The 16,752-nt window shown below is 50.1% G+C and overlaps 2 protein-coding genes across 4 annotated transcripts; one reads left to right on the plus strand and one right to left on the minus strand.

Moving 5' to 3' along the window:
• The first annotated feature begins 619 nt into the window (after positions 1–619).
• Endog (endonuclease G) lies at positions 620–4,631 on the plus strand. The gene is made up of 3 exons (XM_026386276.2): positions 620–2,016; positions 3,215–3,324; positions 4,274–4,631. Exons 1-3 carry the CDS (start codon positions 1,504–1,506, stop codon positions 4,554–4,556), a joined length of 906 nt encoding a protein of 301 aa, XP_026242061.2. The 5' UTR covers positions 620–1,503; the 3' UTR covers positions 4,557–4,631.
• Positions 4,632–4,694: 63 nt separating this feature from the next.
• Spout1 (SPOUT domain containing methyltransferase 1) lies at positions 4,695–10,522 on the minus strand. Of its 3 annotated transcripts, XM_026386274.2 has the most exons (12): positions 10,466–10,516; positions 9,895–9,940; positions 9,499–9,627; positions 8,875–9,034; positions 8,456–8,545; positions 8,290–8,339; positions 7,935–8,065; positions 6,717–6,789; positions 6,503–6,601; positions 5,952–6,054; positions 5,636–5,783; positions 4,695–4,782 (listed from the first exon to the last, which is right to left on the minus strand). In XM_026386274.2, exons 1-12 carry the CDS (start codon positions 10,499–10,501, stop codon positions 4,714–4,716), a joined length of 1,134 nt encoding a protein of 377 aa, XP_026242059.1. In that variant the 5' UTR covers positions 10,502–10,516; the 3' UTR covers positions 4,695–4,713. The 3 variants fall into 3 exon arrangements, with proteins under 3 accessions (XP_026242059.1, XP_026242058.2, XP_026242060.2); XM_026386273.2 differs by having other exon boundaries at positions 4,705–5,783; XM_026386275.2 differs by lacking the exon at positions 8,875–9,034 and having other exon boundaries at positions 4,705–5,783; positions 10,466–10,522.
• Positions 10,523–16,752: the final 6,230 nt, after the last annotated feature.

A 16,752-nucleotide genomic window follows, 5' to 3' on the forward strand; every position in this document is an offset into this window, starting at 1 on the left:
CTTTTAGGACTGAACCCAGGGACAATTTACTGCTGAGAGAGGGCCTAAATTGCTGAGGCTGGCCTCAAACTTGCAATTCTCTCACCTCAGGCTCCTGAGCCCCTGTGATTACAGGCATCTGCCACTGTGCCTAGCTTTTTTTTTTTTTTTTTTTCTTTTTAATTTTTTGAAAGACAAGGTCTAAGATGCCCAGGCTGACCTTCAATTTCCCATCCACCTGAGCATCCTGAGTAGCTGGGATTACAGGCATCACCATGCCTGGTGGAGGAATAAGTTTTTTTCTGAAATCAATTATTGCACAGTATGGTGACTGTGGTTAATAATGTGTATTTTAAATTTGCTAAGAGTTATTTTAAATGTTTTCATCACAAAAATAAGCATTTGAGATGATGGATTATGTTAATCATTTCACATTGCATACATATATTTAAAAAATCACATTATACCTTGCAATATATACAATTATATTTTAACAAGTTACAAAAAACTTGGAAATTCAAAAGTAGGTAATAAGACATGCCCTGCCCCCATCCTACAGTCTAGAGAAAATACATGAAACATGTAGATTTTTATTGCATGTAATTTTTTTATTGCATAATTATTATTTTGATTTTATCATGTTTGTGTATTGTTCTTCCCTCACCTTAGGTGGTGAGAAAGTTACTGTATGACTTTAAAATATTTAATGGTCTGAATTCTGTTCTAAGTACAAAAAAGAAAAAAATACCCTTAACCAGTTCCTATTTTAACATTTGCCATCGCAGCCTCTAGCATAAGCCGTACTGCGCTAAGCATGTGTTTCAACTCCTTACATTCTCAGCTTATTTCCCCAGCTCAGTCCTCTAGGTGGGTTGAAGATATGAACCCTTTTGAAGCTTTTCACACACACTATGAAAGCTGCCTTCTGGAATCTCTGTACCAAGTTTCCGTTCGTCCTGCAGCTGGCCTCTGCTGCCTGCGTCCTTGCTCCTCACGCCAGGTAATAAGGAAATCGTTGGCAATCTAGAAGTCTTGGTTGTTCTGTGGTGTACTGATCAGGAGATCTCCTACTCGGAGTCTGACAGACCTGGGGTCCTGTCCGGGTTCCGCCAACTCCCCTGGGGCAGTTGTGAGGATTAAATTCAGTGATGAAAACGCTTTACAGTCCCGCGTGAGTCTCCGGTGGCGCTGACGCGGAGCGCCTTGCACAGGCGCAAAGGGGAAGGTCCGAGGCGGTGGTGCAAGGGGTGAAGGCGGAGCCATATCTTGGGCCTGAGACTTAAAGGGCAAAGAAAGGGCGCCGGGCACTCACCTGGGGCCTGTCCCACTTCCTTTGGTTCTGAATCCCAAGCCCTTGGAAGCGTTTGCCAGCGGAGGGAAAGGACATTCCACCCTCCACGACCCCCACCCTGCGTCAGCCCTGCTGTGGGCCCCGCGGTGCGACTATGCCCCTTTAAGAGCGCCGGGGGTGGGTAGGCCCGAGGTCGCGGCGTGCGCCGCATCCCCTCGCGGAGCTGCTTGGCCATGGCGCTGCGGGTCGGCCTGACCCTGGCGCTGGGCGCGGGGCTGGGTGCGGCCGCCGAGCACTGGAGGCGGCGACGGGCAGACGCGCAGGCGACGCCGGGGCTGCTGGGGCGGCTGCCCGTGCTGCCCGTGGCGGCGGCGGCCGAGCTGCCTGCCGTGCCCGCTCTGCCTGGGGGACCGGCGGGCCGCGGGCCCGGCGAGCTGGCCAAGTACGGGCTGCCCGGCGTGGCGCAGCTCAAGAGCCGAGAGTCGTACGTGCTGTGCTACGACCCGCGCACCCGCGGCGCGCTCTGGGTGGTCGAGCAGCTGCGGCCCGAGCGACTCCGCGGTGACGGCGACCGCCGCTCATGCGACTTCCGCGAGGATGACTCGGTGCATGCATATCATCGCGCTACCAATGCCGACTACCGCGGCAGCGGCTTCGACCGCGGCCACCTGGCTGCTGCCGCCAACCATCGATGGAGCCAGAAGGCCATGGACGACACCTTCTACCTGAGCAACGTCGCGCCCCAGGTAGCGCTCACGCCCTAGACCGGGCTGCGGAACGCGGGGCCAGCGTCCCGCCTCCCTGAGCCTGAGGCTGTTTGCCGAATGCGCGCTCCAGGTCCTAAGCGTATAGAGCGCTCCGGGCGGGAGGGAGGAGCCCTGGGGCTCTGAGCGTGGGCTGTGCCTTCAGACGTGGACTTGAACTTAAAAAAACTGAGCCCTGGGCACCTCCTTGTTCTTCAGTTTCTTCCTCTGTAAAATGGGGATGAGCCCGGGACGGTGGCGCATTCTTACAATTCCAGCAGCTGGGGAGGCTGAGGCAAGAGGATCGCCAGCTGAGTCCGGCCTGGGCAACTTAGTGGAGACCTGCCTCAAAATAAAAAGCTGGGGTATAGCTTAGTGGCAGAGCTCAGGTTTCATTCCCAAAAAATAAGTTAAATAAAATGGGGATAAAACTTCTGTTCACCTCCTTGCAGTGGTGATGAGTCAAAGGGCCCAGCACAGTTCATGGCCCACTGATCACTGGCTACACTGAGGGAACAGGCTCAGAAGGTGGGAGTAACTTCGTGGTCCACACAGCAGGAGGAGAATCTAGGCGGCAGTCTAGAGGAGCTGAGACTTCAGTCCTGTGTGCCTGTGAGCAGTTACCAGGAACACTACTAGCAAGTGGGCAGGCAGGCAGGGTGTCACTGCCAGTCACTACATCCTAGACCAGCTGCTCTACCTCTGGCTGGGTTCCCAGCAGAGCCTGGCACCCAGGATGGAGACAGATGGGCTGTGCGTGAAACCCATGAACACAAGCCTCCCACCCAGCTTCTTTCCCATGCACAATCCTCTATCCATTTTTCCTAGACCTTGTCCTGTGATCTCAACATGTGATCTCACTGTCGTTGAGGGCACATAATAGTGAGATGGAGGGCTCTCCTGAGACCCTGGAGAGCTCAAATGGCCCTCAGGGTCCTCAAAGGGGGAGAAGTTCTCCTTTCTTTGTATAGCTCTTTGAGCTGGAAAATGATTTGTGAGAGTGGGGGGTGCAGGAGGGATCCTTGTCAACCCTGCCCAGGCTCTGTCCATCCTTGTAGCCACATGGCCTCTATTCCTTCCTTGAGCTTCAAGTTTCCTCTGCCTGCATGCCCCCCACCCCACCCCTGGGCCCAGAGTAGCCCTGTGGCAGGGGGGAAAGGGTCCCAGGCATGATCCCACTCTGGTTCACTTCTTCCACCAGGTGCCCCACCTCAACCAGAATGCCTGGAACAACCTGGAGAAGTACAGCCGCAGCTTGGTCCGCACCTATCAAAATGTCTATGTCTGCACAGGGCCGCTCTTCCTGCCCAGGTGAGGTCCCAAAAGTCATCACTCATCTGGTTTCTTGGCAAGTCTGTTTCTGCCTTGGGCCCTCATTCCTCCTCTGCAGTGAATCCTTTGGATGCCCTCCTTAGACCAGCTCTCTCTGGTCACAAGGCCCTGAACCTCCCCTTGCTCCTCTCCTGACACCTCCTGCCTCATGTTCTGCAGGGATGGAAGCCCTCACTGTTCTCGCACCAGGCTCTTGCCTTCTGTCTCTGCTTGGCTTGGAGTGACCCTTCCCTGCCCTCCAATCTGCCTGATCTGGGCTTTCACTTCAGCCCCTCTGCACCTCTGTCTCCCAGGGTAGAAGGGCTGAGCTCCTGTGGTCAGGGTCAGTGATGTTTCTGGTGCATAGAGGACAAGGCCAGATGAGGCAGTAGGTCACAGCTAAGCAGTTGCCTCTTAAGTCCACAAGCATGGGATGGAATCCAGGCCTTACATCTACTCCCTCGGTGCCATGGGTCAGTGACCTCACCTCAATGTCTTTCCTTGTAAAATGGGATTACAACATGTGATCTCATTGTCGCTGAGGGCACAGAATGGTGAAATGGAGGCAACACTGCTGAGAAGCCAGTCGCCCATCCAGTGTCCCCACACCTACATGTATCTCATGCTGGCACTGGGGTTTCCGCTGCCTTGGCCTTTGCCCTCTTGGTGCACTGCTACAGGACAGACAAGGCAGCCAGAATGTGTCAGTGCTAGTGAACTGAAGATGAGAGGACTGATTCTTCCAGCAGCATTTATTGCCACCCACTCTGCCTGACTCCTGTGGGTTCCAGCCCCAAGGAGGAGCCGGACAGGGCACAGAAGCCTCACAATGAGGGGGCGATCTGGTGGGGGGCAGAAGGTGGAGGTCAGGCAAAGGAAGGCTTCCTGGAGGAAGCAGTCTTGGGTCCATCCAGGACCCTTGGTCATGTACACCTGGGTCTGCCCACAGGACGGAGGCCGACGGGAAGTCCTATGTAAAGTACCAGGTAATTGGCAAGAATCACGTGGCAGTGCCCACACACTTCTTCAAGGTGCTGATCCTGGAGTCAGCGGGTGGACAAATCGAGCTCCGCTCCTACGTGATGCCGAACGCACCCGTGGATGAGGCCATTCCCCTGGAGCGCTTCCTGGTGCCCATTGAGAGCATTGAGCGGGCCTCAGGACTGCTCTTTGTGCCAAACATCCTGGCACGAGCAGGAAACCTTAAGGCCATTACTGCTGGCAGCAAGTGAGGGCAGCAGCCTAGAGACTGGGGGCCTAGGGCCTAGGGCCTGGATTGCATTAAAGAAGGTTATTTTTGGAGAGAAGTCTTGGCTGTGGCTGTCCTGATGGCCTGCAGTAGCCCCGTCTCACAGCTGCTTCACCAATATCCGACACTCATGGGAACCTTTAGGTGGTCTGAGTGCCTGCCTGGGTGAGGCTGGGCTGCAGGGCTGCCAGAGAGATGAGTATGGCTTCCTGGAAGTGAAGAGAATGCGAGACTGGAGCCGGGGAGGCAGGTGGGTGCCAGCTCCTACCTGACCACCCAGGCCCCACCCCATGAGCTGACTGCTCTTAGTGGCCCTGGGAGGTTAAGGGCCAGCTAGGTTCATCCTGAGATCTGCCCTGTGGCAGGCAGCACGCCCTGCTCTTGTGTACTCTCGAAATTGGGCATGACAGTACTAATGCCAGCCTCCCTAGGCTGGGGAGGTGATGCCATGGGCAGAGTTCTCCACCTTCCCTGAATGGGTGTCAGGGGTGGGGTCGGGTTTCTGCTGTGGGTATGGCTGGCAGGCTCAAGCACTTGGGCCGGGCGGGCCTCAGGGTCAGGGAGACCAGGGCTATCTGTGAAGCTACCACCCCACTGAGACTGACAGGCAGTACAGCCTCTGTCACGAGGACAGCATTCTGTGTGAGAGGTGAGCGCACTGAGGCTTTCAGCTCCAATGGCACAATGCTTCCTAGTGGACAGGGATGCAGGTGACACCTGAAGGGACAGCAGCCATACCCATTGAGGTCACAGGAGAGGAGGTGGCAGAGCCGGAGTCACTGAGGAACACTAAGTATACAGTAATAGAAACAGAAGCCCACACGGGATGCACAGGTTGCCTGGGGACCACTGGGAGCACAGGACTAATACTGGCACCCAGGATTCAGGACCCCTCCTGCACTGCACTCATCTCCCTGCCACAGTTTGTGATAGTGAGGGGTGAGGAGTCCCTTTCCAGTGAAGGCACTTTGGCCAGGATGGGCTACCAGGCCAGCTGCTAACTACCTTGGACAGATCTGAGGCCCCCAGCTGCTGACTGGAGGTCAACACAGGTGGGCTCACCTCAGTGCGAATGGTGCGACTGCCCTGGTTGGGGCACGTGTTGACATACAGGTCGAAGAGAACACTGGGTTCAGTCACCTCCAGGTTGGGGTCAGCATCCACTCCAGCTTCTAGCCCTTGGAGGCCCCCAAACACTACCACTGCATGCCTGTCACCCAGAGGGGAAATCAGTAACTATTCACCAAGGCCCCACGGAACACAGTCCCAGAGTACAGCAAGGGCCCAGCCTAGGCAGCTTGGCCCCACCAGGCAGGTACCTGCCTCTTTCTCCTCCCCTGGCCTCTGTCCCCTGTCCCCTGCCACAGGCAGCACCCACCTGAAGCTGGGCAGCTGGGCAGAGGCCACATCTGAGCCACGCTCTGAAGTCCCAATGGTCAGGTCATACCCGTCCTGGAAGGGCGCCTCAGAAAACACAGCACCTGGGGGTGAGGCCAACTCAGTGGGAGTCCTGCTCTTGGCTGTGTGTTCATTACATTGAAGGGGTAGGGTGGAGCTGGGGCTCAGGTAAGGGGGCCCTCCACTACTCTTGAGAAGTCAGAACTGGGCACAGTGGAGACCAAGCCTGCAATTAGTTGGGGAAAAAACAAGGTGGGCAGGAAGCAGCTCTAAGAACATGGAGAACTTTGATCCTATTGTCCCTATCCGAGACATCATCAGTCAACTCTGATACTCTTCCTCAGAAGTCCTCAAGAACATTCTAGGCAGTGCATTCAAGGAGACCAAGCTAACAGAAAAGATAGTTGCTCAGGACACACTCAGTATGGTAGGGCAAGGACTGTGTTTTGACTTGTGGGTCAAGGAAGGCTCTCTGCCACCTCCCAGACAGAGGGCTGGCTGGATATTCAGAGAGAGAAGCTCTGTCCTTACTGAGGCAGGAGGCTAGCCGGACTGTGTAGCCCCAGTAGAGACCGGCTTTGGTGCGAGGGTCCTGTGATGACACAACTGTTCCCCGGTAGGTCTTACATTCTGGAAGGGAAATGGAGAAGCTGTGATGATGAGCCAAGGGGAAGGGAGTTGGAGGGAAATTTGGAGACGTGGGGCTGGCTAGACCACCATAAAAGTTAAGGAAGCTTCCAGATACCTGGGAGCTGCTTCTGATTCAGTCTCACAGTCACTCGAAGTCCAGGCTCCAGGTTCTTGTCAATCTTCACCTCCTGGGGAGAGGCCAGAAGAAATGGATGCTGTTTCCCACCACAACCAGTAGGAGGCATTGCCCTCTGAGACCCTGCTGGGGGAACGCCAGGGTGGTATGGGACCCAAGGGGTTCAGGTCAACTTACAATCCTCCTGCTTTGGAATGGGCTAGACCTGTTCATAGTACTATCACAAGATACTGGTCAGAAATTAAGGCTGGGGGCTTAGCACACACAGGGAGTTTTCCCCAATAGATGAAATCCCAGTTTTCCACATTTTGATCATTCTGCTAATTACTGGCTATAGTAATTTGAGCAGGTCACTTAGCCCCTGAACCTCAGTTTCCACATCTGCCAAACTGAAAACCCTTCCACAAACAACAGCTATTCTTAAACTTCTCAAGCTCTGGCATGAAGTAAATGGTTAAACATTAGCTGTGATGAGTGACAATGATTTGTGTTCTGCGCCATTTTGGAATTTATCACCCTTGGTGGGCACTCTCTTATCATTCTGAGAGTTTCTCATGCTTTTCCCTTTTGTTTGTGTCGTCCTGGTCTGCTTTTAGCCATTCATGTCTGCTCTGTTCTTTTTTTGGGGTGGGGGAATCTTTCTGTCTCTGACTCCAGGGGACTTGAGTGAACAGGAAGTAAATTAGTGTTCTACTCCCAAGTTTGGCTCCGTGTCACACTGGAGTCTAAGTGGTTTTCAATTTGTTATTACAGGGTTCTGATTTGTTTTTTTAATATTTTTTAGCTGTAGATGGACACAATACCTTTATTTATTTATCTTCATGTGGTGCTGAGGATCAAACCTAATCCTCACCTCTGCTAGGCGAGCGCTCTACTACTGAGCCACAACCCCAGCCCCCTCTGACTTATTTTTGATCTGCTTTTAAAAAAACAGTAAAGCTGAGGTGCAGCTCAGTGGTAGGGCACATGTTTAGCAGGCTTGGGTCCAATCCTCAGCACCAAAAATAAATACGTAAAAAACAGTACATTTGCTCCTGCCTTATCTCTTAAGGCTTGTTTTGGGCTCTTCCTGGCCCAAATATGCATCAATGGGGCTTTACAGTCAGGTCACCCCACCTACATGCCCTGCCTGCCCTCCATAGCTGGCGTGTGTCCCCTAAGTACGTCACAGCCCCCCCCCCCCCCCCCAGTTCTTACCTTCTTCATTCCACAGTTAACAAAAGAGCCATGGCCTGGTCGGGTGGGCCTGTCTACCACGATGCCTTCTCGGAACTCGGATTCCTCATCCTGGCGCATGTGGTGAGGGCTATCCAAGGGGTTCAGGAGCCCTGGAGGGGGTGGCAGGAGGAGTCTGGGAAGTGCCAAAGCATGCAAAGATGAGGCCAGGACCCTGGTTTAAGTCGCAGCTCTGCCACAGACCTGCAGCTGGACATTAGGCATGACATTGCCCTCCTGGGCCTGCCTTCCCCTGAATACCTGGTAGGGGACTGGATGCTTTTCTCGTGTCTGAGGGGTGATATATGGGAAGAGGGATCAGGCCTACCAGGCATACCTGCAAACTGTAGATCCTGGTGCTTGGGGAAGAATGCCTTTCTCAGGTACCTAGTAAAGAATGCAGATCTCAGGAAGTTCCCAGGGGAAGCCACCTCCTAGCTCACCTGCATGTTGATCCCATCCACCCTCCCACCCCACCCATGACCAAGGAAGTCACTGCTTACTGTGGACACTCCAGGTACTGCAGGATACGGGCCAGCTGTACACATGCCTGCCCCTTCTTGCCGACTCCCTTAAATTCTCCTTCCACAGTCCTGGAGAGAAAGACATGACTCAAAATCCAATTTATGGCTTCGGATATAGCTCAGTGATAAGAGTATATGCCCTGAATTCAAAATCCAGCACAAAAACCAACCACACAAACAAAAGCAAACAACAGTCTCATTCTAGAGCTCCTCCCACCTAATGTGACCTCTGTGGTCATTGCCCATGCCCGGCCAGTGGACCCACTAAGGATTATACTGCACCATTTTAGACAGGGTACTCTGGAAGAGTTGGGCAGGTGGAAAGAGTAAAGTCACAGCCAACCCTGGCAGCCCCTTCCTCCTCCCTGAACTCCCAGGCCCTTGGGATGGCCTCTCACTTGGCATCGTGACCCTCCTCATCGAACACCACAATCTCATCCACACAGAAGATGGCACAGGCTCTGGCAATCTGGCCAGCCAAGTAGGTACGAAGCTCAGGTGACTGGGCATTGTCCAGGATAGAGCCTGGCAGGGCCACGCTAAGAGTGTAGGGCCGTCCTAGGCAGCAGAAGAGGGTGTTGTTAAGCATGCATTATTTACAATGGGAAGTCAAAGAAACAACTTCATTGTGAAATAAAAATTAAATGAAAATGAAATTGAAGCATTCAGAAAGCTCAATAAGAAAGTAAAAACAACAACAACAATCATTAATACCATGAAGTTTTAGTCTGGGGATGTAGTTCAGCATGTGTGAGGGCCTGGATTTCATCCCCAGCAGAAAGAAAAAGAAGAAAGGAGAAGAAAGGCAAGGCAGGGAAGGAAGAAAAAGTTAAGAAATCTACTTAAGTAGGAGGTTAGGACTCAGCAAAGAGTCCCTCCTCTTCTCTGGGTCTCAGTTTCTATCAGGACATTTGGACTCAATGGTCACTTGAGACTCTTCCAGATATGACATTCTCTGCTCTGCCTGCAGGACATCTGCTGAAGCCACATCCTGTGCCCCTCCGCAGGACTCAGCCACACACCTTGGTTTTCCCTCTGGGCAGCTGCCTCCTCCTCCTCCTTCTGTTGCTTTGTCTGCTCCTCTTGTGCCCGTTGCTTCTCCAGTTTTTTTGTCAATTTCATGTCCTTCCACTTCTTTTTCTCCTCTTTCTCTGGATAAGAGAACATCCTGATTGGTGTGGGGAGAGAGTGACTTGGAGCAGTTAGAGGGATCATTACCTCTCATTAGGACAGCTTGAGTGCTGGGGTATTGCTGGCAAGCAGCCAGAGCCTACTACCCTTGGGTGCTGTGAGACCCAGAGGGGATAAATTTGTGTCCTTCCCTGTGTCTGGTCAAGGCTGGCTGTGTTCTCCTGGAATGGCCTGGGCACAGTCACTCTTTCCCACCCCAGGCCCAGGCAAGCCCAGCCGGTACGTACTCTGTTGCTTCCATTTTCGCCACTCCACCCTTTGGCCATGTTCACCCTGGAGTAGGAGTGGGAGGAGGATTAAGAGTGAGAGGCTGAATGGTCACATCTGCGAAGGGAGCACACACAGAGCTCCACAGCCAACCTGTCCCTCTACCACAGAAAACGCCTCAGGAGGGCAGGGACCCCCTGTACCCACAATGCCTGAGATCAGGCCATGATAAGCATTAAACTGTTGAATGAGTTCGGCACAGGGGCAGGACCGGCCGTAGCCGCCATGGGAATCAGAAGACAAGGCAAGAAAAGGCTCAGGGTGAGGGCGGGTTCCACCTCTGGAATGGAGCCCCAGCAGCAGAACCACAGGGACTCGTCGGCCTTGGCTGCCCGCCGAGTCCCAGCGCTGGCCTCGGCCCCGACTCCCACCTCCTAATCGCGGGGGCACACGCGTCCACCGGCGTGCAGCACCTTCCTCGAGGAGCAGGGAGCGGGAGGCGCTGCCGGGACCCGCCACCAGCCCCCATGTGGGTCGTTCTCACGCCCCGAGCGCCGAGGGCTGGCAGGACCCCCACCTACCAGTACCTACCGGGCCGCAGGGCCGCTTCCTCGCGCGCTCCGCCATGTTCCGCCGCGTGCCGTCGGCCACGCCCCTGCCAATCAGACCCATGCCTTCCGGCCACACCCCCGCCGAGCCGTCCAATCGGAGAGCTAGTGGGGCGTGGCCGAGGTGCGTCCGCGAGGGGAGCGCTTGGGCACTGGTGGGCTCAGTGGTGGGGAGCGCGGCCTTCTGGGTCTTTCTCCGGCCCCACGTTGGATGGAGAGCCGCGTTCTTGAGTCGGCACCAGCCAGACCTCAGCGTCGTTTTATGCAGGGGGACTCTCAGGCCCAGAGCTGGAAATCACGTTAGAAACAATTTAGTCCAGTTTTTTTAAAAAATACATTTATCTTTGTATGTGTGTGTTTATGAATTTTATGTGGCGCTTAGGATTGAACCCAGTGCCTCACACGTGCCAGGCAAGCGCTCTGCCACAACTCCAGCTCTTACTTTCCCTTTACTTTCTCTCTCTCCCTCTCTCCCCCAACCTCTCTCTTTTGTACCCAGGGAAATTACCACTGAGTTAAGTCTCCGTTTCTTTGTATTTTTTAAATTTGAGGCAGGGTCTCATTAAGTTGCTTAGGGCCTCACTAAATTGCTGAGTGCTGGCTTCAAACTTGCAATCCTCCTGCCTCAGGCTCCTGAGCTGCTGAGATTACAGGCATGCGCCACCACCTGGCCAAAGCAGGGTTTTTTTTTTTTTTTTTTTTAATAAAAAAAACAGGTTTTTTATGTGGTGCCCAGTGCGTCACACATGCGAGGCAGGTGCTTTACCACTGAGCTACAGCCCCAGCCCTAAAGCAGCTTTAATTTGAAAATTGAAGAGTTTGACACAGACCTCTTCTAAACCTGTATTTTTTAAAATTGTTAACATCTTGCAGTGGTGTGCTACATTGTTATACTTGGTAAACAAAAATGATACATTGTTATCAACCAAGGTTCTGTAGTCTACCCAAGAGTTTTCTCTTTGAGTACATTCTGTTTTTGTTGTTGTTTAGTTGTAGATGAAGACAATACGTTTATTTATTTATTTGTATATGGTACCGAGGAAGGAACCCAGTGCCTCACAATGCTAGATAAGAACTCTACCACTTAGCTATGACTCCAGCCCCATTCTCTGGGTTTTGACTGAAGCATAGGCATGTATCATTATTACAGTAGGAATTTGTCTCTATAGTTTTACCTTCCAGAATTTCATATAGTTGAAATCATACAATATGTAGCCTTTTCAGATTGGCTTCTTTCATTAAAGGATACAAATTTAAGTTTCCTCCATTCTTTGTGTGACTTATTCATTACTTTTTATTGATAGATGCTATTTTATTGGATGGATGTGCCACAGTTTATCCATTCAACTTTTCAATTTGCTTCCTTCTCTCCCTCCCCCAAACTCCTTCTCCTCCTCTATTTTTTGGTACTGAAGATTGAACCCAGTGGGGCTTAACAACTTAACTACATCCCCAGCCCTTTTTATTTTTTTTGTTTTGAGACAAGGTCTTGCTAAATTGTGGAGGTTGGCTTCAAACTTGCCATCCTTCTGCTTCAGCCTCCTTAGTCTCTGGGATTACAGGCTTGCACCACCATGCCCAGCATGCACGCACACGTGCCCCCCCACACACACACACTGCTGGAAATGAATCTCAGGGCTGTGTGTGCTAGAGCAATGCTCTAACACTAATCTACACCTCTAGCTCTGCTTCCATTTATTGGCAATTATAAACCAAACTGCTATAGATATTCACATGTGGGGTTTTGTATAAATGTGAGTTTTCAATTCATCCAGGAGCCCAGATGTTGGGTCCAATGGTAAGACTGTGTTCAGCTTATGTTCAGCTTTGTAAGAAACTGCTAAACTCTCTTCAAAGTGATTGGACCACTTTGCCAGCAATGAATGATACATTTAAAAGCAAATATTAAAGATAAGCCAGGGAGTTATGTGGCTCAGCGGTAGGGCACTTGTCTGGCACGTGCAAGGCCCTGGGTTCAATCCTCAGCACCACATATAAATAAATAAAATCAAGGTATTGTGTCTAACTACAACTAAACAAATAAATATTCAAAAAGAAGATAAGCCACATGTAGTGGTATATGCTTGTAATTCCAGTAACTCAGGAGGCTGAGGCAAGAGGATCACAAGTTCAAGTCTAGCCTCACAAATTTAACAAGACCCTGGGGCTAGGGATAGACCCTGGGTTTGATTCCTAGCACTGCAAAAATAGATAAACAAACAAATAAATAATAAAAAAATAAATTTAGTATCAGCTGGCATTAAACTTTAAACTTCAATTCCAATACACATGAATTGAAACATTACATGTAGCCCCTGATACATAAAAACAAATTTGTTTTTATGTATCAGTAAATAAAAGAAAAATTTTAAGTCCATATGCCAGATTCTTGAACATTTCAGACACCATAAAAAACATTCTTGCATACTGACCATAATGATTATAAAGTTACTTCTTACTCAGTGTATGTTGATATTACAGGGACGTGTTTATTGTACCTTTTCTCTCCATACCCTGAATGAAGGTGCACGGTCACGCATACACAACTAAGACGAGATCTATACTCGAGCTGAGTGACTCATCCTAAGGTTTGGAACCTCTAAAATGGTTATGGGAACATTCTTGGTTGATTAATGAGACATGGGGTCTTTGGTAGGGTGGTTCTAATCAAGAAATCCATGCGTTTACCACCATCAAGGGCTTTGCCAATTTCAGGCTACTTGGTGTGCTGTGGTCAGGGGCTCCACCGCTGAGCCCTGGCGCTGGCATTTCATTTCATAGTAGTCCTCTGGGCCAGTGATAGTACCACACTGTGACTTAGAAGGAAAAAGAGGGTAGTTACTTATGTTGTTCTGGCACCAAATAGGTCCCAATGATAGTTCTAGGCTGGGGATGTGACTCTGTGGTGTAGCACTATGCCTAACATGTGTGAGACCTGGGTTCCATTCCTAATACCATAAGAAAATATAAGTAAATAACAATTCTTTTTTAAATTTTTTTTTATTTGTAGTTGGACACAACACCTTTTATTTATTTATTTATTATTTATTCTTATGTGGTGCTGAGGATTGAACCCAGCGCCTCGCACGTGCTAGGCGAGTGCTCTACCGCTGAGCCACAACCCCAGCCCCTAAATAAATAACAATTCTGACACTAAATTAGTATCCTACGATTAAGTTTTTTTTCTTTTTCTTTTTTGGCACTAGGATGAACTCAGGGAAATTTACCACTGAGCTGTGTCCACTTTTTATTTTTTATTTTGGGACAGAGTCTTGCTAATTTGCTTAGGGCTTCACTAAGTTGCTGAGACTGGCTTTGAACTTTTGTTTCTCCTGCCCCAGCCTCCTGAGTCACTGGAATTACAGGCATGTGCCACTGTGCCCAGCAAATTCAATCCTGACAACTATCAAAGTTAGTGTAGAAGCCACAGGTTACGGGCTCGGGCCCATAGGACTGGCTCTGCTTCAGATGCTGGTCAACAGTGGGGTCTGCAGTTTGCCTGCACTTCTGCCTGGCTGGCTACAAACTTAGATATTTCCCACAATCCTCCCTCAGGTTCTATAATTTCTTAGAATGACTCACGGAACACAGGAAAGCTCTGTTTGCTATTACAGCTGTAAAGGACACAGCTGAGGAAGAGCCAGATGTTAGAAGTACATGAGGCAAGGTATCAGGGGAGGGGGCACAGAGAGCTCCTGTGCCCTCTCTAGCCACCCACCCACTCTCTAGAACAAGGAGGTGTTCACCCAACCAGAAGTTGCCTAGACCTCATGGTTTCAGGGTTTCCATGTGGGGTTGATAAACAATTTACAGGGCATTGTTTTGGACTAAGCTCCTGCAGGGGCTCCAAAAGACCAGACCAAACCAGAATGGAGTCACTCATGCTTTGTGGCATGTGATAAAATAAAACTTTGAAAATGAACCACTTTTCCAGAACTCAGAAGTTCACAGCATGGGCTGGGGATGTGGCTCAAGCAGTAGCGCGCTCGCCTGGCATGCGTGCGGCCCGGGTTCGATCCTCAGCACCACATACCAACAAAGATGTTGTGTCTGCCAACTAAAAAAAAAAAAAAAAAAAAAAAAAGTTCACAGCAACCAGTGAGAAGGAGCTCAGTGTACCTGAGCCAGTGTGGTAAATGAGTCCCCTCCATTGTAGCCCTTTAAGGAAACGAACATTGAAGTGACCAGTTCTTATTTCTGCTTTCTTCAGTCCTTTACTGCCTATTAAGCCAATCCCTTCTGCTCAGCTGATCTGAGCACTCATCCTATTTTATAAAACTAGCTATTGGGGCTGGGGATGTGGCTCAAGCTGTAGCGCGCTCGCCTGGCATGCGTGCGGCCCGGGTTCGATCCTCAGCACCACATACAAACAAAGATGTTGTGTCTGCCGAAAACTAAAATAAATAAATATTAAAAAAATTCTCTCTCTCTCATCTCTCTCTTTCTCTTTAAAAAAAAAATCAGTCCTAATATGGGCTGAGAAAAAAAAATAGATATTACCTGATTCCAGAATCACTAATAAGTGCCAACATTTTAGTCAGCTTTTTTGCTACTGTGACAAAAAGACCTGACAAGAACGACTTTAGGGGTGGAAAAGTTCATTTGGGGCTCTTGCCTTCAGAGGTCTCAGTCCATAGACAGGTGGCTCCATTCCTCCGGGCTCAAGATGAGGCAGAACATCATGGTGGAAGAGTGGCTGAGGAAAGCAGTTGGGAGCGTAGCTCCAGGAAGCAGAGAGAAACTCCACTCAGCAGATATACATGTATATCCCAAGGCCATGGCCCCCAACACCCACCTCCTCCAGCCACACCCCTAATCCTCAATTACCACTCAGTTATTCTATCAGGGGATTCATTCACTGATTGGGTTAAGGCTGTCACAACCCAATCATTTTACCTCTGAATGTTCTGCATTGTCTCATATGAGCTTTTGGGGGACACTTCATGTCTAAACCATAATAGCTAATAAGATCTTTACACTAAGTTTGCTGTAAATTTCTCTTTTCACAGGTGTATTATCTGGGCGTCACTGAGCACATCACTGGCCTTAGCCAGGTGTGGCCCAATGATAGAGCGTGTGCCTAGCATGTGAGAGGCCTGGGTTCTATCCCCAGGGCTGAAAACAGGAGGCCTTGAGATTGAACTCAAAGTTGAGGTCCTCTGGAGAGTTTAGGGGGAGTGGGGGTGGGCTGAAATTTCTGACCCTCTGATCTTATGGTCTAAAGGGGCTGTATGTGAATGACAAGGACTACATCCATTACCTAAGGAATCCCAGGGGTATAGGAGTCTATGCCACGGAAGACCAAAGGTATTTTTTTATTATACCACATATTCCCATCACCTCCCCCAAGTAAACAATGACATGCTTGGTGTGGTGGTGCATGCCTGTAAAACCAGCAATTTGTAAGTCTGAGGCCGGAGACCAGCCTCAGCAATTTAGGGAGACCCTAATCAACTTAGAAACTCTGTCTCAAAATAAAAATAAAAATAAAAATTTAAAAGGACTGGAGGAGTTGTAGCTCAATGGTAAAACATCCCTGGGTTTAATCTCCAGTACCATCTTCCCCCCAAAATCTATCTGTTCTTGCATTGTCTCATATGAGCTTTTGGGGGACATCGCATGTCTAAACCATAATAGCTAATAAGATCTTTACACCAAGTTTGCTGTAAGTTTCTCTTTTCACAGGTGTATTACCTGGGTGTGACTGAGCACATCACTGGCCTTAGCCAGGTGTGGCCCAAAATCTGTCTATCTAGGAAAGACTGAAACTCATGGGCTCCCTCTGTCAACGCAGCCTGCCCCAGGACCACTGTCCAGATAGACTCAGGAGCTGCCCTTGCTTTCCAGAAGGACCCATGTGGGATCAAATCCCACTTTTGACTCTTGTGGGTCAAACTATATGTGCCTTGACCAGACAAACTCCATTTTACCCTGAGACTCCATTTCTTGTTTTCTTTTCTGTTTGGTGCTGGGGATGGAACTGGGGCCTTGCACTCTACCAACTGAGCCAAATCCCCAGCCCCACTGAGATTTCATTTCATATAAGAAATGTTTCTCACACATGAGAAACATGTGTAACTCACTCCTGCTAAGCACAACCTCTTTGGCAATGCACAGTGGCTGAAAAATGTTTCTTTTATTTTTATACAATGTATTATTAAGACACGCTTTTGGGCTGGGGTTGTAGCAGCGATAGAGGGCTCGCCTAGCATGTGCGAGGACCAGGGTTCAAGCCTCAGCACTACGTAAAAATAAATAAAATAAAGATGT

This window comes from Urocitellus parryii, chromosome 4 (assembly GCF_045843805.1).
Source record: "Urocitellus parryii isolate mUroPar1 chromosome 4, mUroPar1.hap1, whole genome shotgun sequence".
NCBI lineage: Eukaryota > Metazoa > Chordata > Mammalia > Rodentia > Sciuridae > Urocitellus > Urocitellus parryii.

Excerpts from the sequence above, each read along its gene's own strand:
- Endog (XM_026386276.2), top strand. The coding sequence starts at position 1,504 with ATGGCGCTGCGGGTCGGCCTGACCCTGGCGCTGGGCGCGGGGCTGGGT. Across the intron at positions 2,017-3,214 it reads TGAGCAACGTCGCGCCCCAG|GTGCCCCACCTCAACCAGAA; the intron begins GTAGCGCTCACG and ends TTCTTCCACCAG. Across the intron at positions 3,325-4,273 it reads GGGCCGCTCTTCCTGCCCAG|GACGGAGGCCGACGGGAAGT; the intron begins GTGAGGTCCCAA and ends GTCTGCCCACAG.
- Spout1 (XM_026386273.2), bottom strand. The coding sequence starts at position 10,501 with ATGGCGGAGCGCGCGAGGAAGCGGCCCTGCGGCCCG. Across the intron at positions 8,546-8,874 it reads GAGGAGGGTCACGATGCCAA|GACTGTGGAAGGAGAATTTA; the intron begins GTGAGAGGCCAT and ends CTTTCTCTCCAG. Across the intron at positions 6,602-6,716 it reads GAATCAGAAGCAGCTCCCAG|AATGTAAGACCTACCGGGGA; the intron begins GTATCTGGAAGC and ends TTTCCCTTCCAG.